This window comes from Candoia aspera, chromosome 1 (genome assembly GCF_035149785.1).
Source record: "Candoia aspera isolate rCanAsp1 chromosome 1, rCanAsp1.hap2, whole genome shotgun sequence".
Classification (NCBI taxonomy): Eukaryota; Metazoa; Chordata; class Lepidosauria; order Squamata; family Boidae; genus Candoia; species Candoia aspera.
In genome coordinates this window covers 238,878,504-238,903,697 of record NC_086153.1, presented here as the reverse complement: position 1 = coordinate 238,903,697, position 25,194 = coordinate 238,878,504, and the positions used below count along the sequence as shown (strand labels likewise).

The window sequence follows — 25,194 nt, the reverse complement described above, 5'->3', positions numbered from 1 at the left end:
TCTAATAATTCTAAAACAAGCATGATGGAGAAAAAGAAACCTCTGAAATTCATGTAGTTGCAACATATTCATTTGAGTGGGAATGGAAACAAAAAACATTGTGGCTTTCCATGATAAGAATCAAAAGGAAATTGTGCTCTCTGATTAGGCAAAGATCAAGCACTGTTAAACAAGATTATCCACTGTATAAATGGATGTTCCACTCTTTAGAACAGAGAATCTAGAAATAAGTTTCATTCTATTACTAATACCAGAGCTAACTGAGTGAGCAAATCACAATTTTTTCTATTTTGCAGGTGGCTAAATTGACACTGTTATCTGCCAGTATATGATATGCTAAAGTCATTACATCTGTGTAGCAATACAATTTATTACCGTGTTAGCTTTTGTGAACCAGAGTTTACCTCAACAGATTAATTAAATGTAAGCCTAAAATGGTGCTTTTAGGCTCTGTGTGTGTGTGTCAGAGACACTATTAAAAAAAGAAAGATGGAAAGAAGGATAGAAGATATGCCAGATTTTATAGAGAACTCAAGAGATACAGATAGTGACCACAACTGGGACTGGCAACTTGGCCATTAAGCGAAGCAGTTGTTAAGTGAAACTATGACTATTTGCAATCTTACTTCAGCTTTCATTTGGTTTAACAGACCTGCGAAGGTCATAAATGTGAGGATTGGTCACAAAGTTACTCTTTCATCACTGTCATAACTGCAAATGGTTGCTGTACAAGGCAGTTGCTAAATGAGGACTACCTGCAGTTTCATAGAATACATACTAAGATTTCTCTGTAAAAAAAGGGAAAATATATTACCATATTCTCTCAAATGAGCATTATATCCCTGCTTCTGAAATAGTAAATTTTCGGCAGAAAATACACTTACATTCAAAGAATTATACTTTCATGCATTAAACTGCACAAGGAAGCCAGCATTTTATACTGGTCACATTGGTCTCAAGTGCCTTCCCCCATACAGCTCTACAACAAAGCCTTCACAATCCAACAAATACAAAGTTACAGAATGGAAATTATAGAACAAGCAAGAAAAAATTATTATACATTCTTCAAATTGCATATGCAGAAAACTAAACCTAATGGAATTTATACTTTAGCAACTCTACTTACAATTACACTGCAAGAATAATAGTGCCTCAGTGGATAAGTGTCCTTTCTCATAAGGGATACTTTCAACAGAACAAGGATTTCCATTTTTCATAAATACAGCTTTACAATCCATCTCTTGGTTTCTAACATTCTGCAAATCTACACTATTTTCTGCCTTAATTGCCAGGACTTTTCTTTCTGGAAATTAGTATGAACAGGAATGTGCTGAAAAACAATGAAATATCCAAAAGTCTAATTAACATATAATTTGTTTACTAAGAAAGGCCCAGGCAATTTGTTCAAACTCAAGAATCATGCTGGAAAAGTACTGTGAATGAAAAACATACAAGTATTTGCATATTTATTTGCACATAGTTAAAACAAATCACATCTTCCAAGCTGCGGGGGGGGGGCCCTCTGGGTTGTAGTTGGTTAAAATTAGACTTCAGGTCCTCTACATAATCAGCTAACTTAAAAATCTTGAAATATGAATGCAAATCTAAGTCACATATTACTTTCCTTCAGGCTATCTAACCTTTTGATAATATTGCAGTTGCGTTTACAAGCTCATCTCTATAGCTACAAGGAACAGAAAGCATGTCTCCTTAAAAAAAAACAAGCTGGGATTCTAAAAGGTTTCCAAGGAATTCATAAAAATAAATTGGAACCTGCATAAAACTATCCTATACCCAAAAGCCAGTAACATGTTAAATTATTGGGACACAACTAATTCTAGAACATAACTCTGGGAAGAGTCAGAGACAAAGCATGAAGCTCATTGCTAAGATGTCACCTATGGTAACCTATCACTCATCAACAGTGAGGAACTGGTAAGTCATAACAATTATATATTGTTATCTGATGCAGGGGGCAGAGGGAGGGAAGTTTTAAACACATCTGAATGTATTTTCAGGAAAAATACATGTGTGTTTATGTATACATGTATATGTGTAGAGAGCTGTTACTCCGTAGTTGATTAAATATCCTGATTCAGGACCAACAGGTTCCATTCTGAACTCCAGCTTGGAATGCAGTAACATTCTCCTTAATTATACACATATTCATGGAGCCAAGGGAAATACTCCAAAAACACAGGTTATATATCCCTACAGAATCAAAGAAGCTGTTCAGACTGTCTGATCAGAACACCTATCTTCTTAAGGATAAACAAAGTTTGTCTCAAGTAAAGCTCCAGTTCTGGGGGTTTGGGGGGGCACAATAATATGGAAGTGGTTTGCCATTCTTTAACTTTCCAGTCTAGTCCACAAGTGTGGGATTTCCTGGTAGTCTCCTGTCCAAACATTAATCTGCTGATCACTCTTAGATTTTCAAGTATGGCTAGGTGGTGCCACCTAACTGTGCTTCACCTAGAAGGCAGATAATATAATGACTATGTAACTGTTGGTTCTCAAATTCTACAGTCATCAAACAGTAGCAAAGTTATAAGAGAGCACAATTTGTAAGACAGTGTTATCCAGGGCAGCACCACAGGATCAAAATCTTTGCTCACTTGTCAAGAGTTGCACATTTCCAATTGCAAAAGGACCCAAGGAGCAGTCTATTTCAAAAGTATGATCTCTAAAACAGTACAGCAGTTAGGACAATTATGAATTATTTGCAGGATGTTTAGATCTCACAAAAGAGGCTTATTCATTCCCCAAGGCACACTAAAAACTCAAGTTATACCCACAGTAGCCCAACCAGAAATTATTAAGAAGAAGAGATAGTGGAGATTATTTTAATTTTTTTTCCCATCAAGGGTCTATATCTTTAAACATCTGAATAACTAGCAAAAATTAAACAGCTTTCTCAAGGACAGAGGTGAAATGATGGAAGGAAAATAAGACTTTTAAACAACTGCTAATGATACACAGCCTTTCATAAGAGAAAATATGACCATGTTAAGACAGCCCATTCCAGCCTGGCCACACAGACTTTAGAAGTGAGGTCCCAACACCCCTGAAAGGCCACACTGAGAAACGTAGTATGCACATACCAACATCCTTAGAATTGTCACCTTATTAAAACATACATGTGCACCCTAGTTTCTTGCTCTTACATCTACAAGGGTCACCAAATCCACACTTCCCTTCATTGCCATTTTCCTAATATGAAAAGGATCACCTGTTGCCTTGGCATGGTTTAGGACTCTTCCAAAGCCCCAAACACTCTTAAAGCTTAAAGGGAGCTTCTCAAGCAAGAGGAAGAGACAAAAAATCCACAGCAAGCAAGAGGAAGAGACAAAAAATCCACAGCACCATTATTTTTTCAGGTGGAATTATGGCAATGAAGCATCCCTCATTAATTATTGCTCGTTGCAACCCAAAAGCTACACAAGGATCAAGAGAGGCAGAAATTGAAATTTCAAAAGTGATGTTCTCCGGAAGGAAAGCAAAGCGCTTGTGAAAGTTGAGGGGAGTTAGCCTAATTCCATTGGTCTGAGCAGGAATACCACTCAATAAGTGATTGCAGTAGAGAACCCACTTCGAGCCATCTTCAGTTCCCTTCCTTTCCGGGATCCCCCAAAGAAACCCCGAACTCTTTTACCCCATTTGGCTAGGAATATGAGCAAATGCCCATCGGGTTATCTCCCGTTACTCTTCCTACAGCGCCCTTTCCACCTACCTCGCTGGGGAGAGAGAGAGGTCAGGTGCAGCAAACGCGCGTGGGAGCACTTTCTAGAGCAATTGCGCTAATCCTGGTTTAAAGAAATGTGTGCCAAGGTCAAGTTGCCAATCGTGGAAATAAGAGAACTTCTTCGCAGTTTTCGCGAAGAAGAAAAGGCTGCCAGCGCCTCGGATAGCCTTACCTGTTCTTTCCAAGCCGAAGGAACAGCTGGAAGAGAAAGTCAGCCAGCAGTCCAGCCCAAGCGTGGAAGGCGCGGAAAGGCTTTTGGCAACCCGGAAATGACAGAACACCGACTCGCCGCTCCGAAAAGGTCAGCGAGGGGGAACTCTGCTCTCGTACCTTTCCCGCGCGCGCGACGCGTCCCGCCGCAGCCGCCTCACAGGTGCCGGGAAGCGGGGTGGGGGAGGCTGTGCCTGCAGCGACGCCGTCCCGTGGAGGCGCCCGCGCAGCGCGGCTCGCTGCCAGTCAGGGGCAGCCCGCCGACTCTCACCGGGCTGTCCTGGCTTCCAGTCCTCGGGCGGAGGCGCGGAGACCCGGGGACTTCCGAAGAGCGGGAAGGGCAGAAGCGCGGCGCGGGCGGAGGGGTGAGCTGGGCAAATGGATCCAGCGGCGCTCCTGAGGGACAGAAGGCCGCCCATAGAAAGCGCCCCCGTTGTGTGGGGATGCAGATCCCCGCAATTAGAAGATAAATCAGGTTGAAGCCAAGTGGTAGAGGAGTAGTTATTTGACCTGTTGCTTCCTGGGGGTTTCTAGACCAATAACCCTGAGAGTTCTTGCTTTTCCAGAGCCGTGAGAACTTGGAAGCACAATCTGATCCTCTATTTATAAAGCCATGATTTGGAGACGCCCTTCACAAATGCGGCAAGCCTTCAGCTGGCAAAATGGCATATGAATGGTAACAAGCTTTTTTGCACAGGTGTCACACCAGGTGGCTACTGCAGTCTCAGTACCCTTTCCTGTATATTGAAGTGTAGGTGAGTACGTGCCTCCAGCTGTCTTTGGTCTTACATGGTGCTGAATTAAAGCGGGGGTGGGGGACTTCCACTGCCTTCTGCAGCACACAGCAGTAATGCCAGAATGATGTGCAGTGACATATTCATGCAAACGCCACAATTATGCACTTGTTTTAGACTGTGTAACACAAGCAAGCCAGTGACAGCATATGTGGGATTGTTGTCATATAGGTATAATTTGCCCCTTTACCCATTCCCCCTCAGATGCCCATGCAGTCATCTTTCATTTTATTTTCCACAGGAAAATTAAAGCACCATTTGGTGAGTATTCACTAATATTAATAAAAGTATAGGTTCATAATTGTATTTTAAAAGCCACAAAGTCTAGAAAGGTGCTGTTGTCCTCTGAAATCCTTGCTAGTGATATTGGGTTGCATTAATTAACCAGAACTTCCTTTCTGTAAATAGGCAATAAGTACCATCATCCAGAGTCAACCGTCTTCTGCTTGTGAGGCAATTAAGGGGGCTGGTCCCATCATTTCAGGATTATGCTATGTCAGCTTGTTACCCTTTCTCCCTGTTACTCCATTCTGCTGCTGTTGGCTATGATACCATTGGCTTTGCTATTTAGCACCTGAGTTAAACCAAGAAGAGCCAGCACTGTTGGCTGAGCAGCAGCCTAGCATTGTTGCATACTTAGGGTAGATCAGCTACCTAGTGGTACTGTGTCCAGCTCCTTAAAGACTCAAGAGACAACTGCAGAATGATGATGATGAAGCTGAGCCCATCGCAGCTTGAAGTGGTCAGGAAATACTGTGCACCTCTGAGCACAACCCCTCATTGATCTTCACTTTAAGTAATGAAAGTGGAAACACTGCTAACACCAGTACAGTTAAGACAATTCAGCAGTGTCTGCAGGATCCTGCTGCTTTTGTCAGAATGAGGAAAGCATTGTAGTGTGTTGCAAACTCCACTCCTTTGGAGCACCCAACATCACAATGCACCTATAAAAGGATGGGCTTATATGGTGATGCTGCTTCTGTCAGTCTCACTCCTCCTGCCCCATGGATACTGATGGGAGAATTTAAGACTGTCTCATGTATGAGACATGAGGTCAAGTTATAGGGGCACAACATGACTGTATTGTTAGGTACAGGTGGAGAAAGGCATTGAAGGTTTTTTTTTTTTGAAGGAAACATAACAGGTATTTCATTAGTTCCAACCCCACTATGTATTTTACTCAGATCCTAACAACTTGGATTGTGGCTTTAATGTGATTCAGGAAGGTGAATGTAACAACTGACACACCTCTACTGGAAGGTTGTTTAGCAGCTCAAGCCAAAGAAGGAGTGTATCCCTTCCCAGAAAGACTTGCTGTGAAATTAGTGTACAAAATACTTCCTTCTGCCAAATGAATGAGCACAATGCAAACATTTGTTACCACAGTAATGTAAAGCAAGCCTTTTAAAACTTCTATATTGTCCTCTGGCCAATTTGTGCAATTTCAGGATCAGTATTAAGAAAGGAAACTGAAGTAAGATAGAGGCATGATAGCCTCTTGGCATGCTTTTCTCTGATGAGATCCTGCCAGCTTGCAGACTGTATGAAGGAGTAGCTGATACCAGATGCAGCAGGAGAATCTTACTGGCTTTGCAGCCTCTAGGCTTCCTATCCTGGGCTCTGTTCTTTAATCCCAAGAGTTTCCCTTTTAAAACTTTCTCTGTATTTGCCCCTTCCCAAATTTACTTCCTACCAATGGCAGAGCAAACCTGGTCATCCTTAGATAAGCACCACCTTGCATCTTCCTAAGTTCTGCCAAGACCAGGCTGTTTTCTCAAGCAGGTAGTTTCTTCTTACTGCAAAGGTGAAGAGCCCCTGAAGATACAAGAGGCCAAATGAAATGAAGCAGAGGGCTCCAGAAGCTCTTAAGTGTTCCTTAGTCCTGGATTTCGGTGTATCTAAAAAAGCTGGTTCACAAGTCAACTCCATTAGAGTAGACTTTTAAAGTTACATTTGATTATGCTCACTTACCACTGAAATCTACACTACTGGCAGATCTTAATTCTCTCCTCAGAATTGATATTTCAGAATAAATTGAGGGGTGATGTTGGGAAATTTAGGAGTCAAAATAGCAAAGGAAAAGTTCCTGAGCACAGGAACCTCTTGGATACTACCTCAAGCTTGTGATGTACCATGTCCATAATTAGTGTAATGTGAGAACTTGACCAACTGTGGTTTATTCAGTGGCCCAAACATTGGCAAACCATGGTTTTGTGCAATGTATGAATCCAGTTTATATGAAAGTTGGTTTTGCAGATACTGATGATTTCTTTGTCCTGTGGATCAAAACATGTATGTCACTTAGGAACTTTAATGGGTTTCTGGAATCAGAATGTTATTCTCTTATCTTCAGCATCTAAGTCAGGATAATGCAAGATATTGTTTACTTTATAAATACATGCTGCTTTTCCTAAATGTTTTCTTCCATATAGCATTGTCTGTTTTGCCACAATTTAATCACATATTAAAAAATCTTCCTTATATTGAATCTGACCATCAGTCAAGTGGCCTTGACTTTCTAAGGTTTCAACAAGGTATTTCACAATCCTACCTGGAAACGGTGGTGGGAATTAAACATGGATATATTGCATAGACATGATAAGCACCTCACACCTACCCTGCCCTACCACCCCTCACTTCTCATAGGTTGGAAAAGTCTTGCATTGAAAAGGGGATGGATCCATACCTGGCTCAGGTGGAGTTCCTGCATTTGTTATTTGATCTTATGCCTAATGCAAACTCAGATGTAACACGGCAATAGCGACTTGATGAGGAATCCAGTGAAGCTGAGTAACAAGTTGTGGCTGTAAATCCTAATGGGTGACTGTGTAGCAAGGAGCAATTGTGCAAATGGTGTAAGACGACAGATCACACAAGGCATCTTGGAACCACCCAGATTTCTACCTCTTGGTTTTTGCCTCTTGCCACCTGGATCAAACACACCTGACTTTCAGAAAGTATCAGCTGACTGCAGCTATGAACACGAAGCATGAGTAAATACAAATCCACATTTCAGCTCAATGGCTTTAGAAAGTATTTTATTAGGGATATATATATTTTAAAAGAATAAATACTTAGCACATTTCCAGTAAAACACACAGAAGGAAGGAACTGAGGGTGTGGATAATGCAAAGCGTGAAGAAAATTAACTTTCAAGAATGACAATTAGAATGCTACCTAATTATGGTTGTCATATTTTTGATTAGCTTTCCTCACTGCACTTGTTGCTTTTCTAATGCAACAAAAATAAAGAGCTGTATTATTTAGTAGCAAGTGCTAAAAATGAGCCATTGCAATCTGACCAACAGTGGATCATGATCATCTCCCACTCCCAAAATAAAATAGAGTTCTTGTGCTCAAATCATCTTTTTGTATCTCAAAAAACACAGAATGCATTTTTTGCAAAGAGATTCTCATTTTTTATTTGGCATGTTGGATTTCCTATGGCTTACAGAAAGAGCAAGGTAAATCAGTTGCTTCTCACAGTGATCAGTTCAGCCTTAGTGATGTCAACAACTTAAAAGCTATCACAGAATTCGAGAAGGCTAGACAGAACGTGAATAGCAGAGGAATGAGTGCCATACAGACAACAGCAGCAGCAAGTTGTGAATTGCTTGGCATTCTAAAAGAAGGCACTGTGGAATCTTGAACAAGCTGCCGCACTAGCAGTCATGCAACTTATCAAGTCAAGCTTCTTTTCCATCAGCCTCTGATGTAATCAGATGCTGCTTTTCATCTTAAGCAAATATCTATCTGCCAAATTAAACAAGGTGACCTAAGTTATCAGTTTTTGTTCAAAAGAGTTTCAAATCTGACACACCAAATTCCTTTTTTAAACTGGAGGTGGGCTGGTTGCCTTCAACCTTGGTTGGTTTGTTGGTTCTAGCTTCTATTTGTTTTATTAAGACTAAAGCTGAATCAGTTTGGAACACTGCCTATGAACCAATTTTAAGTTCTGGATTTTAAAAGAAAAGCAGTTCATCTGTGTGTCTGCTATGAAATTCCAGTACATATTGCAATACTAGTTTTTGGCACTAACATTTGAATTTACACTTTTAACATATACATATAAAATTAAAATCAGATAGTTTGATGTTTTTAGAAAACCAACTACTTTTAAAATTCTGACTATTTTCAACCTGGTAAGATAGATAGCTAAGAAGAGGGCTCTCTAAATTACAATACAGTGTATTAGCAACAAATGGAATCCTAGCATTACGATAACTGCATTTGAAGCAGCAGTAGCAACTTACAATTTTTTTTTAAAAAAAAAAGGTCTATATGATTGTGCAATACATTTCAAAATAGAGTACAGTGTTGAATAACTTAGTGGTTACAGACATCCAAACACCAGCACATTTTCATCTTAGAGACAACAAGTGACATTTACATTACAGTTGTAAAGGGAAAAAACCACTCTGGTGCCTGTTAGAGCTTGGTATACCAAAAGCAAAGTCATGCTTTTCTAGCTATTTCATAATACAAGAACATTTTCCTCTAACAGAAGTTATTTTGCAGATTAAGCAGACAACTGTCTGCTTCACAAAAGGAAATATCTAGGTACTGTTGTTTTTTATGTGGGACAGCTGAGGTGATGTGATATATATGGAACTCATTTGGGTTAAGATACTTCCTTGCTCCCCAACAGAGTTTTACAAGGGGTCTTTTGCTCACAGCTTTTCTCTTAGAGATATTGCCTGCTAGATGAGGGATCGAGAAGCACTGAGGAAATGGTTACATTTTGCATATCTCCCATCTTCATTTATTTTACATACCTCTTGCAAACTATAGGAGAGTAGGCAGCATGAGTCTTTGTATGGGATAGCTCAGTCCAAAGCGATTGTAACAGCATTCTTCCTCCAAGGAAAACCTCTGCCTTTGGCTCAGGCTCTTTATTTTAAAGTTAGTGAAGAGGAACAAGACCCCTCTTTTCCTCTAAGAGTTGGTGGCTGCTGTGCTTACTCATCCAAACAAAGTAACGTGGAAGAAATTATCAAAATTCAGAGGGATCTGAGAGACCAGGAACTGGATTCTGTGGAAGTGCTTTGAATCCTTTGTGATTTGCTACAACCACTCACATATTAAAGGAAATGTCTGTAGAGCGAGCAGTGCATTTTTGCCACCCTAAGTGTTTATGTAAAGAAAAGTACTATATCCAGTGCCAAACAGTCACCACTCCCATCCTGCCTGGTTGCAAAGGGTTCATTCCTCAGAACGAACCCAGTGATGTGTAAAAGGAAAGACTGGTGCAGAGATAAAAAGCAGGCTCTTCCGCCAAGTGAGTAGACAGCAAAGGACTTTTTTTTCTGGCAATGAGCCCATTTTCATAAAATCATTTCATTCCCAAAAGATTTTTAACATTTGCACCAGAAATTCTACAGGTGAAGGCATTGTTAGAAGTGCTGTTATTGGCCATTCAACCCCTTGGTATTTTGCTCCCAGGTTGCTTTTCCAGGAGCAATGCTACTATTCTGGTTTCAGCCATTTTTAATAACACTCCTTTTCCAAGGAAAAAAAAAGTTAAAGCATGTGTATCTCATGGGCTTTGTTAATATATAGCCACATATTGCTCATAACACATAAACACAAGTCTGTTGCAGTCTACTAAGAGTACAAATACGCTGTATAATAAAAACATTTCTGTCAGATTTACCTGTCTTTTTTATTCTCTGATGTCTTTTAAAATTCTATTACTATTAACTTATTTCTAAGCAATCTTTATCTCTCCCTCTCCCTCCATCCATCGTGTTATCTTTGGCATTCAACAGATTGTATTGTACTAGGAGAGAAACAGAAATGTGGTTAAAGTGCAAAGAAAAGCAATCTTTTTTTTTCTCCAAACCAAATGCACCCAAATGTTTGTTCCTGCAGCATCAAACACTTCAGTCTGTAGAGCAGGGTTTCTCAACCAGGGGTCCGTGGAACTCTAGGGTTCCATGAGAGGTCACTAGGGGTTCCCTGGGAGATCATGATTTATTTAAAAAATTATTCCAAATTTGGGCAACTTCATATTAAAGAGGTACTGTAAGTTTCATCCTTTATTTTCAGTTTAAGAACACTGTTAATGCATATATACAGGCCTTCCCATGAAACCAATATAATAATTTTGTAACTTCTGGCCTATATTTGAGCTTGAATGTGCTGGGCTTCCCCAAGGCCTGAAAAATATTTCAAGGGTTCCTCCAGGGTCAAAAGGTTGAGAAAGGCTGCTGTAGAGTAAGAAATCATATCAGGCACTCTACATGTAGTCTCACACGCAGTGACTAGAAATGTGCCAATATTGCTATATGAATGCAGCTCCTGCTCTCTGCCATCATAATGCATGTTTGCCATGCTATATGGTAGCAGGAAGAAGGCAACTGCAGTGAAACATGAGATCACGTTTTGTGCTGGTGATAACTAACAATAGACACAAGACAGTTGGCAAGGGGCTATGGGAAAGGGGGTCATGCATTAACCAGAGTGCTTCATCTTGTGCATATATTGCAATGGGCAACTGCTGTAAAGCAGGCTGATGAAAGAAATGGATAATATATACTGAATATCCTTCTGGAGCTATGTATGAGGGGCAAAATGCTTCTGTGTTAACCTACCAACTTGATTTTTTTTTTCACAGCAATTGAAGGAACCAGATCCACTGGTTTAACCTGATGAAGATTGAAGTAAGGATATACATTCAATTTTGTTCAGCTGACTTACAAGCCAACCTTGTTCCTCCTATTTATGCAATACTATAACCTTCTATACCTGCCATACTATTACCTTCTTTGGGGCCTTTGACTTAGACCCTGTTTATTTCCATCCCACTGCAGAGCAATTAACTTCTGCAATCCCATTGAGCAGTCAACAACTTCCCAAAGGGGCCACATTCACCACTGACACAAGTAGATGTGGATCCCACAAACCAACTTAAAGTCATTTAGATCAGAGTAGATTTTGGCTTCTGGATTTTAAGAGCTTCATATTCCTTTGCAACTGGAATCAAAAGCCCTTTTCTTCTTTCTCAAATGGCCAACTAACCCATTAGTCACAAACCGTTTTAAAACATACATTGCTCTGACTTAGCTATTGCTTCCAGCTATCCTTCTTGACATCCTTCTGCAATTATACCAGACTTCAGATAACAAACATTACTGGGAAGGGGTCGGAAAGCAGTGCATCCAAATGAGATGGGGCTTAAGAAATACACATTTCAGAACTTCTAAATTTTTATCTTCTCTCCAGAACAGAAGGTCTTAGAAGGTGGTAGGCCAATGAAATCAAGTAGTGTAAAGGTTAGTTTTATAGTTCTGCATTCCTTACATACGATATGGAGACATCCCCCCAAATTTCCATGTAAACATGAGACAGGAATTATAAGGTGTTTCTACCGAGAGCTGAAAATTTAGGACTGCATTTGGTTTAAGAGCTGATTTGGTAGCTCTTGTTGGCTTTTCTTTTACTGCATCATAACACAGAGGATGATCCCAGGGGACTCAAGTCTTTAAGAACAAAAACATGTTACAATATTGATTTAAAGCAAAAGGGGGTTAAAAACAAAGAAAAACTAGAGTCCTGATGATGTTCCAATCTTCTTATTACAGACAGTTCAAGATTTCACCTCCAAGCGGTACCCTGAATGAAATTCTTTTCAGTTCAGCCCAAACATCAACCACTTCTATTGCAGTTGCCAAGTTATTTATATACCACTATCTCCCAGAGAGTATGCAATACCCAACACATTTTGGTGGGTATTAACACTGTGCAAGTCACCTGCTTAGTGGTGGCTCAATGGCCTATTTTGTTATCAGTACCCTGTCTGAATGGTGGGGCAGGGGGAAATCCCTCTATGATTGTTAAAGAGTTCCATTAGGACACTGTTGAAATGCAGTCACTGCCCACCCTCTTTCCCCCAACCAAATTCTGATTGTGTTAAAAGAGCTGAAGGCTCTCTTGCATGCAGCTTGCTGGTGGATGTCTCATCTGCAGCCCTTCCGATGGGAAGATGGAGGCCTGCAGGTCCACGTTGATGCAGAACAGCCCTAGCATCAGCTGGCGCTGGTATTCTTCCCATTTTGTCATAACGTCCGCCAGTGAGAGGCTGCTCCTTAGCCACATTGGCAGTGCTTCCCCATAGGCAGTGCACAAAGGGACAGGCAAACTCTGTGTTTTTCGGAGTTCAAGATGGTAGTACAGCCTGAGAGAGAGGAAGGTAGGTAGGTAGGTAGGTAGGTAGGTAGGAAGGAAGGAAGGAAGGAAGGAAGGAAGGAAGGAAAGAATTAAAGTTTGCCATGCTATTTTGGTAAACATTATTTAACACATTTGGGTTTCCAGTGTAGACATAAAAATGGGAGGAAGATGGAGAAGAGACAAAGAGGGAGAGAAAAATGTAATACACATCCCACTGAAACTGCCCCTTAGCGTCATGAAATGACACAAAAAAGTCAGCAGGATAAACTAAGGTTGCAAAGAGGTGGAAGTGAGCAACAGAATATTTTTCCCTGAGGACCTCACTACTGACACCCTCTGGCTATTCTAGTCCTGCCTTCTTGGCCCATTAGGAGAACATGCCACTTGAGCTGCATTAACCAGAGTCCTCAGATTCATGATCATCAAACTTTGAAGTTTCACTGAGTCTGAGAAAGGGAGTCAGGTGAGAATCTGATAAGCCCACAGAATAGATTCTTCTGGGAAAGACTCTTCACTGATAACGTGGATTCCAATCTCCCAATAATGCTATCAATCAAGGACTTGACAAAAATTGATGTCTCCAGCTGAAACTATGATCATTGCTGGTCAAGTGATAAACCTAACAGTAACTTTAACACAGGAGTAGGAGAATTGTGTATATCCCCTAAATGGTACTGAAGTACAACTTCTAGCATCTCTCACCATTGACCATGCTGTGTGGGAAACATGGGAGTCTCATTCATAAATATCTGGAGAGTACACATCCCCCATGCCTGCAATAATAACTATATTGCTCTTTATTTATATACTGTGATCTATATACACATGGCCCTTGACAAGGAACAGGTATGAAAATAATGGGCTGATTTTTTTATTTTCTCAACCTTATACCTGGGAACTTCTTTCTATTATTCTTCAGTGACAGTCTTTGAACAATCAGCTTGAAATGGTTAGTTCATTTCAGTCCAAAATGATCCTCAAAATATGAACCTTTGGCTTGTCATCTTCAAAACTGTAGGCTTGTGGAGTATCTTCAGTATATATCGTACAACATTTATGGACCTTAGCCATTTTACACTTTACAAATTTAAATCAAATGTGAAAATGGATTTTGTTAGCTAGTTTTGAAATGAAGTGGACTGTACTAGGTTTCTTACATTTTATTTATGTATTTTTATTTATTTGAACATTTCTAGCCCTACAAATATCTTAAGGATTTCAGGACAAGTTACAATCCATAAAATCCATAAGCTCAAACAATAATATGAAGTAAAAATAAACAATACATTATAAATTAAAACAGCAATAACTATACCACAGTAAGAGGACAATCAGAAATAGGCTGTGGTTGTTAAAGTACTTGGCTTGCAGAGAATCCAAATCTGGAATGCCACAATAGTCACCATGTGGTTTGGTCTTATGGTTAAGGCAACAGGCTAGAATCCAGGAGACTGACAGTTCTAGTCCCGCCTTAGGCACGAGAGCCGGCTGGGTGACCTTGGGCCAGTCACTCTCTCTCAGCCCAGCTCACCTCACAGGGTGGTTGTTGTGGGGAAATAAGAGGAGGAAGGAGCAATAGGTATGTTTGCCGCCTTCAGTTATTTATAAAAATAATAAAGGCGAGATAGAAAATAAATAAATAAAAATAAATAATAACCTTTGTTATAGGAACACAGCTATATTCAAATTATCCTGACTGGGGAATTTGTTTCTTTGGTTTTTTTAAATTTTCTCATTATAGTTACTTGGGTTTATATGCCATTCCAGTTTGGCAGACTCTGGTTTTAAGCAAACTAACATGACACCTTAAGCATGCATACCTGGAACAGGATCCAAAGGAACTAGTTTTGATGTAAGTATGGGTAAATCCATGGGCAAAGTCTCCCAATTCAATAATTTTATGTGAAAACATTGTACTGTGCCTCACAATATTTCAGTATCTTCAGCAATGCAAGAGAAGAAGCAACTACCTTACCTGGCTGAGAGATGGCTTCCTAGCTTCTTCTTGGCTTTTCTCATGAAATAATGACAGACTTTCTGTGTCTGTTCTTTCATCCACCTAATGTCCTCTGGAACATCTGGCAGCCATTCAAGCAGCCTAAAGGAGGCAGGTGCAATGCACAATGTTAGTTGAAGAAACTCTTCCTATATCATAAGCACACAAATATCTGCAGGTTCAGGCACTTTACTGAACTTTCTAACTAACCATCCCAGGATTGCTATTTGTGTCAACAGCAAATACATACATAAAAACCACCCTGCTGGAAAAGACCAAGGGTCTATCTGGTCCAGCATCCTTTTTTCCATAGAGACCAACCAGATGATTCCTGGATGAATACACAGAGGATCTCAGGACCATAGTCTTCTCTGCCATATTCCTCAGTAACTGCTATTCAAAGTGACTCTAGTATTAGACAGAATATGTAACTACTTTAATATCCAATGAAAATCTTATAATCTGTGGAAGGCTGCAGGCTCTAGTGATACACAAAGCTGTAACAAGCAATTCAGAAGTAATTAGAGCAACTCTTAAAATAGCACATGCCAATTAAAACTTGCAACCCTTGAATTATGCATCTAAACAATAGTGATAACTGGTCCCCAGAATTGGAAAAGTCATTATACACTGTATACAAACTACTTCTCCATAGGATTCTCCCCATGCAGCTGCAAAGTTAGTCAGACTCAACTCTGGGTAACTCCAGGAACTTTGTGACCTGTCTCCAAGAACAATTTGTACCCTGTTCTATAATTTCTTTGATCTCACTATTAATTATCCATTGTCTTCCCCTTTCTTCTGAAAGCTACTAAGCAACAATGAATACTATCTGTCAGATCAAGGGACTCAAACCTTTTTGGGTGTATTGTAGCAGGCTATGTCAATACATGCACATTCCCCGAGGTGTCCTTTTTCTCAAATGCTTTATAACATATCAGGCAGTCTCTTGTCTTCTACTTATTTTCATGTTCGCCCTCGACTGAAATAGCTGCCTCAGTTGCAACATCAGAGATTAAAAATATGATAGCTTAGCTGAAAACTGACAAGGCCTCAGGAGGTGACATATTCAAACTGTGATCATTAAAGCAAATACTGAGTAGTGAGTTGCAGTCTTGGCAGCCTTTCATTGGGAAAAAGCAGCCCATACTCCCAGTGAGGGCAGCGTGGCTATTATTATCCTGATTTTTAAAAGGTAGCAGGGATGATCCAGCATACTACCAACCCACAGAGCACTCTGGGACTTGCCACTTGGGAGCAATCACATCAAGCATCCAGGTCAACTTCCCATTGCAAGTGTCAGTGCTGAGAAACTCCCCAAATGCCTATTGGAATACATCAGGATCCATAAGGCACTTAGGGTGGACTATCTTAATTGGCCCTTCCCTCAGAAAAGTCCTAGATAGTAACAAGCCTCCACTGGAACATACATAATCCTACTACAGCAAAGGATTTAGAATAATAACCTCCAGCTTTAGGGCATGTATTAATTGCTCTGAGGCAAAAATAAAGTCAAATATATGTCTATCTGTGTACATCAGGCTAGAGCAGTGTTTTAGAACCTTGGCCACTTTAAGAAGTGTAGACTTCAACCCCCAGAATTCTGCTGGCTGGGGAATTCTGGGAGTTGAAGTCCACACATCTTAAAGTGGCCAAGGTTGAGAAACATTGGGGTAGAGTCTACCTGCACAAACCATGAGCTGCCACAGAGGCTATGAGCAACTAAGCTTTCCAAAGCACATGAAGTCCTCCAACACCAGTAGTTGGGAGGACTCTTAACACCAGCTTGATAATGATGTCTAGGAGCTCAGGACCCGAGCCAGATGCCCAACCTGTCTTTACAGCCCAACTGCCACTCCTAAGAACATACTCTTGGTCAAGCCAAGCTGTCTCTCACAATCATCACCAACATTTCTCCCTGGCCTTGGCATCATGGCTGCTGTACGGCAAAAATTTGAGTGGGCATATCTCTGAAAGGGCCACATCTGTGCTATCACCCGACTGGATTTCAATAATACTTGCCAGATCCACTTGCTCATCAACACCAAATCATGGTTAAACACAGTCTTACTTTGAACAGACCTGCCTGTCAGACTTCCCTTGTAGCCACTTGAACCAGAATCAGTTAAACCAAAGAACAAGTCTCTCAGAGCTCTGCTTAGTAAGATTTCTTAGGAACAAGGTTAAAGTAACAATCAAAGAATTCCAATGAGTACCCTATGAAAAATCTATATTTAGGCAAATTAAAGCAGCAAGGTTCTGATTTTTTTTTTTCATGCTCTTTCCAATTAAATGGGAGGGGGCATTTCTTTTGTGAAAGTGGGGCAGTCTGTACCTGTTGAATGTTTTGGAACTGCCTATTAAACATATCTATACAAGAACCTGTTTTCACACAAGTGTTTACTATTAAGGACTCTTAATTAAAGGAGTAATAATTCTGCCTCAATAAATTAACAGGGTTTTTTTTTATTTCCTAACTTACAGTACTAAGTCAAATGTAACTGAGGAAGAAATAAATCATTTATATTATACAGCTCTTCCTAAGATTATTCATGATCAAGCTGCCTATGAAGTCACACCTTTATGTCTCCAAAAATAATGGACATCATTAAATCAATGAAAACAAGAAAAGCTCCCAATATGTATTGTGCCCTATGGAGTGTTTTAAGATATATACTGTTTTTGCTCCAATATTATTGGACGTCTGTAATGATGTCTTTGTAAATAAAGCTTTTCCTACTTGGTTCAGTAAGACTCATATAAATCTGATTTTAAAGGCTGGAAAAGGCGTGTTACTGTTCATGCTGTCCAATTTCTATGTTAAATATGGACGCAAAAACACTGACAGCAGCCAAGCATCTAAATTTTAAGTGATATTACCTTCAGTTATCCATCTTGAATAATCTAGTTTTATACAGAGTTTCCAAACATCTGATAATATTAGATTTTTCAAATTAGATTATTCAAACAGATGGATAAAATCCAACGATGTCCATCGTAAAAGCTAAGTGGTGTTAAAATGAATATTACTTCATCACTTACATATTTACTTGAATGCATTTCTATTCCTTTAAGTTATTTTAAGCAGATTGATATTAATATTTTTAATGGGAATGACAAACCCCTAGGATTTCTTTGTATAAATTATGCCTCTCATATGATGATAATGTTTTAACTTTCCTGATTTTCAGCTTTCTCCTTAGGCTTATGTTGTGAGTTCAATCTCTCTGTCTATAATCAAGTAAAACAAACAAACACTACAAGTACAATTAGAGAGTTATTGTATAGTCCTTTCTGACATCTTTGGGCTTGGCTCCATATTTATTTATTTGATTTTTCAGTGCCGCCTGTTTTCAGTTGTATCTCTATTACATTTCCTGCGTTAAAAGCTGCAAGACACATTTGAAAGATTTAGGACAGAAACATAATTTTGACCCTTATTCATGTAATACACATTCTAGAATGAACCCATTTGAAAACTGCAGGTAAATCTTTTTAAAAAAATTATAGGCAAATATACTTAATAATACTTAATAATACCCCAAAGGGTCAGATATGACTCGGTGCTTGCACAGGGGACCTTTCACCTTTCATACTTAATAATACTTAAGATGACCTTATTGCCAGTCAGTTGTTTATTTGAGTTACTGCAAGAAGAATTTGGATTGCTAAAATTACAAAATAGAAGTATATTCTATTAAAATATATCTTGATTTCACATTTGTTCCAGTTGCATTAGCAGTGACTAAAATTTTCAAATAATAGAATAAATCAAGACGAAATTTTTACATGAAGCACCGATGACCTAACTCTGACTATCAAATTTTGGACACATTATGGAGACCTAGTCCTATTGTGAAGTCCATATTGCTCGGAAAAGTTGAAGAAAAAAGAGGAGGATGGCCAGCAGCAAGGTGGATAAGTTTGATTACAATACTAATGAATGTACACTGAGAGACCAACATGATCAAACTGAAGGCAGCTCATTCTGAGGAATCTATCCATATGGTTGCTAACAGTCAATACAACTGATAGCACTTAATCATCAAATAAAACTCTACAATTGCTATCAGTATTTGAATGCATTTTGGATTATTCTAAGGCTATACTGTAGTGTTTTTATAATCAATTAAAGAGCATTTCTAAGGTTTGCAAAAACAATGAAATAAAGAGCTGGAATATTCATGTCAACAAATTGACGGTTGAGGATCTTAAAAGTATTAAGTATATTTGTTATGATCTTAAGATGAAACTATTTAATTAATGAGACATCCCAGAGAATGTTTAAAAGGGGTTAGCTATCAACCTGGAAGTGTAAAATTTGTGAATGGAGAATTACTCGTATGGTATGAGCTTGTCCCATTATTGTCCTGTTTTGGTTTAATATCCGTAAGTTTGGTAATATGGTATTACAAAGTTCAATACAGGTTAAAGATGTGAATGTATTTTTAATTATATATGCCTTAGAATTTATCACGAAATGAGGAATTATGGATTTATCAAGCGGAGATCAACAAAACAAGCTATTCTTTAATGTTGGAAAGATAGTGTGACCCAAGATTTAAAATCTTGGATTGCCAGTACTATATGTGTTTGCTCTCTGCGTATGACTTGGTTTTCTTCTGATGTAATGGAAAGACTGATCAATATTATTCCATGTGGCCAAAGTTTAATTAGGTGTTTAAAAATCAAGGTGAATCATTTCCTATATATAGCACCCTATGCTGCTGTTCTTTTCCTTGTTTCCTTTCTGTTTGTTCCCCCGCCTTTTTCCCAATCCTAAAACAATACGAAAAAGATGTACAGCATTAAACAAAGAAGTGAAACATAAAAATAACAACTATGGTCCACTGTGTTGCCTTTATGTGTTGAAAGGCAAACCAGGACCCTTTTACAGAGCTTCTGATACAACGGCTACATCCAGGCTACCCCTTAGATCGCTTGTTAGTTTTTCTTTTGTAGTTGTGTTTTTGTTGTTGTTGCCTTACTCTTGTGTATGTTGCTTAGGAATCACTTCTGATAAAAAACAATATGTAAAAATGTTTTAAAAGGAAATTAGCTGGAAGTAAAATAGCACCATGAGATTTATAGCAAAAATAATACACATTCAGAATGTGCAAACGACCGTACAATATCCATAATTTCACATGCTAGCAAAATAATACGTAGGATAACCAAACGTAGATTAGAACCTTACAAGAAAAAGGAGACGCTAGATGTTCCAGCTGACTATTAGAAAGGTTGAGGAACAAGATATTTATTGCTGATGCACATTGGATAACTGAGAAAGACCGAAGATACCAAAAAGAAGTCAGTATGTACTTCAGTGATTGTAGAAAGACCTTCAGTTGTATTGAACATATTATATTGCAGAATGTCCTTAAGAAAATGGGAATCTCAGAACATCTCATTATCCTCATGTGAAACTATACACCGGTCAGGAAGTCACAGTTTGAACAGAATATGGTGAAGCAGACTGGCTACAGAGTAGCAAAGGAGTGGAACAAGGCTATATGCTGTCGCCTTGTTTATTCAACCTACATGCTGAACATATATTAAGGGAAGATGAATGAGAAAGCCTTGAAAGAAGAGACATTCAGATGCCAAAATATTCAGAATGGTGCAAGCAATGGTTTTCCCTGTGACACACTACGGAAGTGAAAAAATTGGCCAGGGCTGGGGACAGATTGCCCTGGAGAAAACCTGCCTATGTGGTCACTAAGAGTCAACACCGACTTGATGGCACACAATCACTCCGAATACACACTCATTTTGCAGCATAAAAGAATATGATTCTGCTTTGCAGTGACATAAGTACTGCCTCACCAACAGTTTAATTTTAAATTGAGCATTTACACCCAACTTTCAATTACTGGAAGGAAAACCTTTTCTCTCTAAGAAATTACCTACATCATTTCAAGCCTTACAAGTGCCCAGGACTCAAATCTGGCTCACCCCCAAATCTTAAAATGCAAACTCTGTGTTCGTTCCAACCATGCCAAGGGAGAGGTCACTGACTCAGAAGGACTTCCATCTACATGGACTCTACCTCTGCTTTATTAGCAAGAGATACAACTAAACACTAACTTCTTAACGGACTGCTGAAAATGCATTTAACATCCAGTGCAGGTCGTACCACAGAAGCAGATTCAGAACGTACCTGACTGTAAAGGAGAGAGCAGACTCTAGAGGGAGAGTATACGGGAGCATCAAAGTAGAGGCCAGACGCACAGGCAGAAGGTTGGCAATGCAAGTGAATAATCCCCTCCTCTCGGTGCAGGCTTCCAAGAGCGCTGCAGATGGAAAAGATGTATTAAATCAATGTCCCCTGCCAAGTTTTGAGAGCAGAAACCAATGACTCTTTTAAAACCCAACCATTTATTACATTTAATTATTGCGCTTCTAATCCAGCTGCAAAAGGATTTATTCCTCAATGCCAAGCCTTACCTTGCCTGTTATAGGCCCTCCCCAAATTTGCACATATTCACAACTTAAATGACACCCCTATTACTACCTCGTGAGATTCTAAACAAAGAAAAATTAAAATTGAAAATCAACAACTAGAACTCTTCTTGAATTGAGTTGATTTACACTTGTGGACCATAATCTTTCCAAGACATTTGACAGGTACCCTTTTGTTCTCATTTATTCTTAGGAGCATCAAGGTTATTGTCATCATCTTCATCATCATCATATTTTTATCCCACCTTTTAAAAATATAACTCAAGGCAGTGAACTTACCTAATACTCCCTCCTACTCCTATTTTCCCCACAACAACAACCCTGTGAGGTAAGTTGGGCTGAGAGAGAGTGACCAGCCCAAAGTCACCCAGCTGGCTTTCATGCCTAAAGTGGGACTAGAACTCCCGGTCTCCTGGTTTCTAAGCCAGCACCTTCACCACTACACCAGCCTGGCTCTCTTACGTTCACAGACATCTTGCAACTTCACAGCGAAACTGATCCTAAGAACTTGTATTCCAATCACCAATTGGTATATTTAAAATCAAGGAGCTGTCAGTTTCCTCAACAGAGCCAGGGAATTTTAGTTTAGTTTGGGATTATCTTGAACAAAGTATTGGGTGCAGGAATTATATGATCTCCTTCTCCTTCTCCAACAAGGGCAATGACTATGTCTGTGGACATATTTTCCTTTGCTCAGCTTACTCGGTTTCTGAAAAAGCATACCTAGAATGTTGGCAGATGCTGGGAAAGCCTTTAGCCCAGGAGAGGTCAAAAAAGTCACACACCAAGCATTTCTATAAAAATAATTTATTTACAGAAAACAAAACAAAAGCAAAACATATTTAAAGGACTTAGCTCCCCTTTTGGAGCAAGCCTTGCTTGGCTACATTGCCAGCAGAGAAAAAAGAGGAAGTAAGAACAAGTCCAGGTAGGTTTCCTCCCCCAGGTGATTTGCACGAAGCACGTGAGAGGAGACAATCAATTGCAACCTTTTCACCCGGCCAAAATGACTAGGTACAACAGCAGCTTAATCTGTTAGTAGGAAAACCTCAACATAGAACACCCATTCCACACCTGGTGCCCTTCAGATGCGTAGATTTCAACTCCCAGGATTCTCAGCAGGATTCTCATGCTGGCTGCTAATTCTGGGAGTTAAAGTCCATGGATCTGGAAGATGGCCAAGTCAGGAAAAACTGACCTAGAACATGAACACCTCAGTCAAAGAATGGAGAAAGCAATACAGCAACTTTCCTCTCCAAGAAAAGATGTTACCTTGGTTCAGTTTAGGAGGCAAGTGTTCAAGGATGTGTTCCTCAGCCTCTGCCAGTTCAGCACTCTCTCCCAGCTGATCATCCTCGTCCTTTTCTTTCTCAGAGCCCCTTTCCTCAGCCCTGCTGCTAATGGCTAGCAGAGGGAGGGGGGGTCTTTGGCTCTGGAGGAGAGCTGGAGAGAAAAGTTAAGGGGCAGAATTGTGAGTTCATCAGAAAACGTCATTAAACTTGTGGATTATCTCTCTTCACGTCACCATTTCACCTTGGAGAACACGGCAGTAGCAGATAGAAACAACTTTTGTAAGCAAGTCACCTTGTTGGCTATTATGTACACTAAGCAGAAGACAAGAAACAGCTGGAGAAAAATAGGTTGAGCAGCCACAAACCAAAATAGCTTTTACAGTGAATTGTGGCATTTCTGTAATTAAAGCATTAATTACAGTGTTGTTTCATAAGCATCAAACTGCTAGTATGTGTAGATCCTTTTGTAAAAAAATGCAGAGGGAGGGGATATTCAGATGTACAATTTTCTCCACCTGTGTTTGGAAACAAAATAGTTCAAAGTCAATGCCTTATGATTTTTCTTTATATAAAAATCAGACCCGGACATTCAGCTGAGTATCACTCAGTTAGTGACTCCCTAGCTCTACTGTAAGCAGACAGAAAACTATCTATTTACATCTGCAATTGTAAGAAAACTTTGGAATTGACAGAGGCAATTAGACTGAGATTGTATCACTATGGTTGCTTAATCTCAGTGTATAGCAATCAGTTGCATGAATCCCCCTGTGGGTATAAGTAGCACGCTGCCATGACTGAAAACAAGTCAGTGGATAAAACGGTTGCATGAGAAATATTGCACCGCTAGGTGATGCTACACAGACGGACAATATGCTCCAGTTCCAGAATTAGCAGGACAGCTTTACCATGTTCTGCAGAATCACACGACTTTCTGTGGAGAAGGTGCTATATCAAAACATTCAACATGACTTAGGCACCTCTGGAAGCGGATAGTACCTCTACCAGAAGAGTGCATTGTGTGGCAACTAAACAGAGAATGTGTTTCTTTGTTGTGGCTGGAATTCTTTCTCCATGGAGAAGAGGTGGAAAACCAGGTGCTGCTGAAGTATAGCGTCCCTCCGTACTGGCACGTTGGCTGAGGTTTCTGGGATTCATAGGTCAGCAAAGCCAAGAGGATTACATTACGGCCTTTCACTGGCCTATTATTTGAATTGTATATATATATTTGTTGTTGTTGTTGTTTTTATCAGTATAATTAATTTTGGTCATTTTTTGTATACTGCTCTATATTTTTAAGAAGAATGGTTTAAAAATATTTTTGAATAAACCATACAGCAAAAGGTGCATAATACATCACCATACTCTTCCACGGCTTTCATTCATTTCAAGGAAGTTTGTCCAAGTTTCACTGGACTTTGCCCAGTAACATTTTCTATTGTAGCTCTATGCACAAATATAAAATTATGCAAATACCCACCATTCAAAAAGAAAGTTTAATTTAGACAAATCTCCATTTGTGCAAGAGAATATAAAACATTGAGTCAAATTCTTTAATAAGACGGAATAGAAAAGGAGCTATTGGTAATTCACCGTGTAATAATTTGACTGATCTCCTTCCATTCTGCTTAGTGGGAAAGTTTTTATTTTTGAAGTTTGAGCACTTACATACTTAATTCAGATGTTGCTTTCAATAAAAGATAGTGCAAGTGTTGCACATTTTCCACCCAGCCACAAGTGACTAGGCAGGATGATAAACAGCTATGACTGGAATGCAAGTTAGGCTCCCCTTTTTAATGCTTCAGCAGAAATGGATGGAGAGGAAAGAACATCTACACAAGATTCATGTTTGGTAGAGAATGAAAAACTATGAAGAGCTTACCATTCTTCTTCAGAAAGTGAAGAGCATCCTTGTACCCCTGCTTGCACATCTCCTGTAGAACCTGCAGAGAGATAAGATGAAGCATGTTATTTACAGTTAGCTCTACGACGTCTAAACATTGCACCACCAGCATGCCCATGCCAATGGACTTCAGCAGGGGGAAGAATCCATGTCTCAAAAGGCACTTCCACTTCATCCAGTCCCTGGCAGAAAAAGAGACCTTCAGCGGAAACCTCTGCACCAGTCTTAAGCATGACAAGCGGACTTGGCCAGTGGAACATGGATACATATCACTGTAGACTGAGCATGATCAGAGAGAAACAAAGTAAAATCAACACGTCTCCAGTTATTCTCTATGTTGCTAATTAAAGGAAGGTATAGGAAGGCAGGAGTGCTATTTCATTCTGTAAAATGGCCCTAATCCATATTCCCCTACAAGCTGGGATGAAGCAAAAGCCGTGATTTTTACAAGCTGGGATAAACCATGAACCTGAACAGAATGGTGCAGCCACAGAAAAGCCTCTTGATGCACTGGGATATTTGGAAAGGAGGGACTTAGATCCCATTTGTTGGTGTTATTTCTTTGTGTACTGCTGTTTCTCTGGTAGTGGATTTCAGGGTGCGATTGAAAAGCCAAATGAGCTCCTCAG

General features: G+C 39.6%; 2 protein-coding genes across 4 annotated transcripts in view; both read right to left on the bottom strand.

The window, feature by feature from the left end:
• Nucleotides 1–4,113, bottom strand: part of CRACR2B (calcium release activated channel regulator 2B) — a 49,635-nt gene extending 45,522 nt beyond the window's left edge. For all 3 annotated transcript variants that reach the window (XR_010066859.1, XM_063289300.1, XM_063289302.1), the window contains exon 1: nucleotides 3,915–4,113. The gene's annotated coding sequence lies outside the window, so the exon portion shown is untranslated. The remainder of the gene's footprint in view (nucleotides 1–3,914) is intronic.
• A 4,018-nt stretch (nucleotides 4,114–8,131) lies between these two features.
• Nucleotides 8,132–25,194, bottom strand: part of PNPLA2 (patatin like phospholipase domain containing 2) — a 52,822-nt gene continuing 35,759 nt past the window's right edge. Inside the window, exons 5-9 of the mRNA XM_063289314.1 lie at nucleotides 24,545–24,605; nucleotides 22,646–22,816; nucleotides 21,072–21,204; nucleotides 14,891–15,013; nucleotides 8,132–12,922 (exon numbers count right to left, since the gene is read on the bottom strand). Coding sequence (XP_063145384.1) covers nucleotides 12,658–12,922; nucleotides 14,891–15,013; nucleotides 21,072–21,204; nucleotides 22,646–22,816; nucleotides 24,545–24,605 — 753 coding nt within the window. The 3' untranslated portion in view covers nucleotides 8,132–12,657. The remainder of the gene's footprint in view (nucleotides 12,923–14,890; nucleotides 15,014–21,071; nucleotides 21,205–22,645; nucleotides 22,817–24,544; nucleotides 24,606–25,194) is intronic.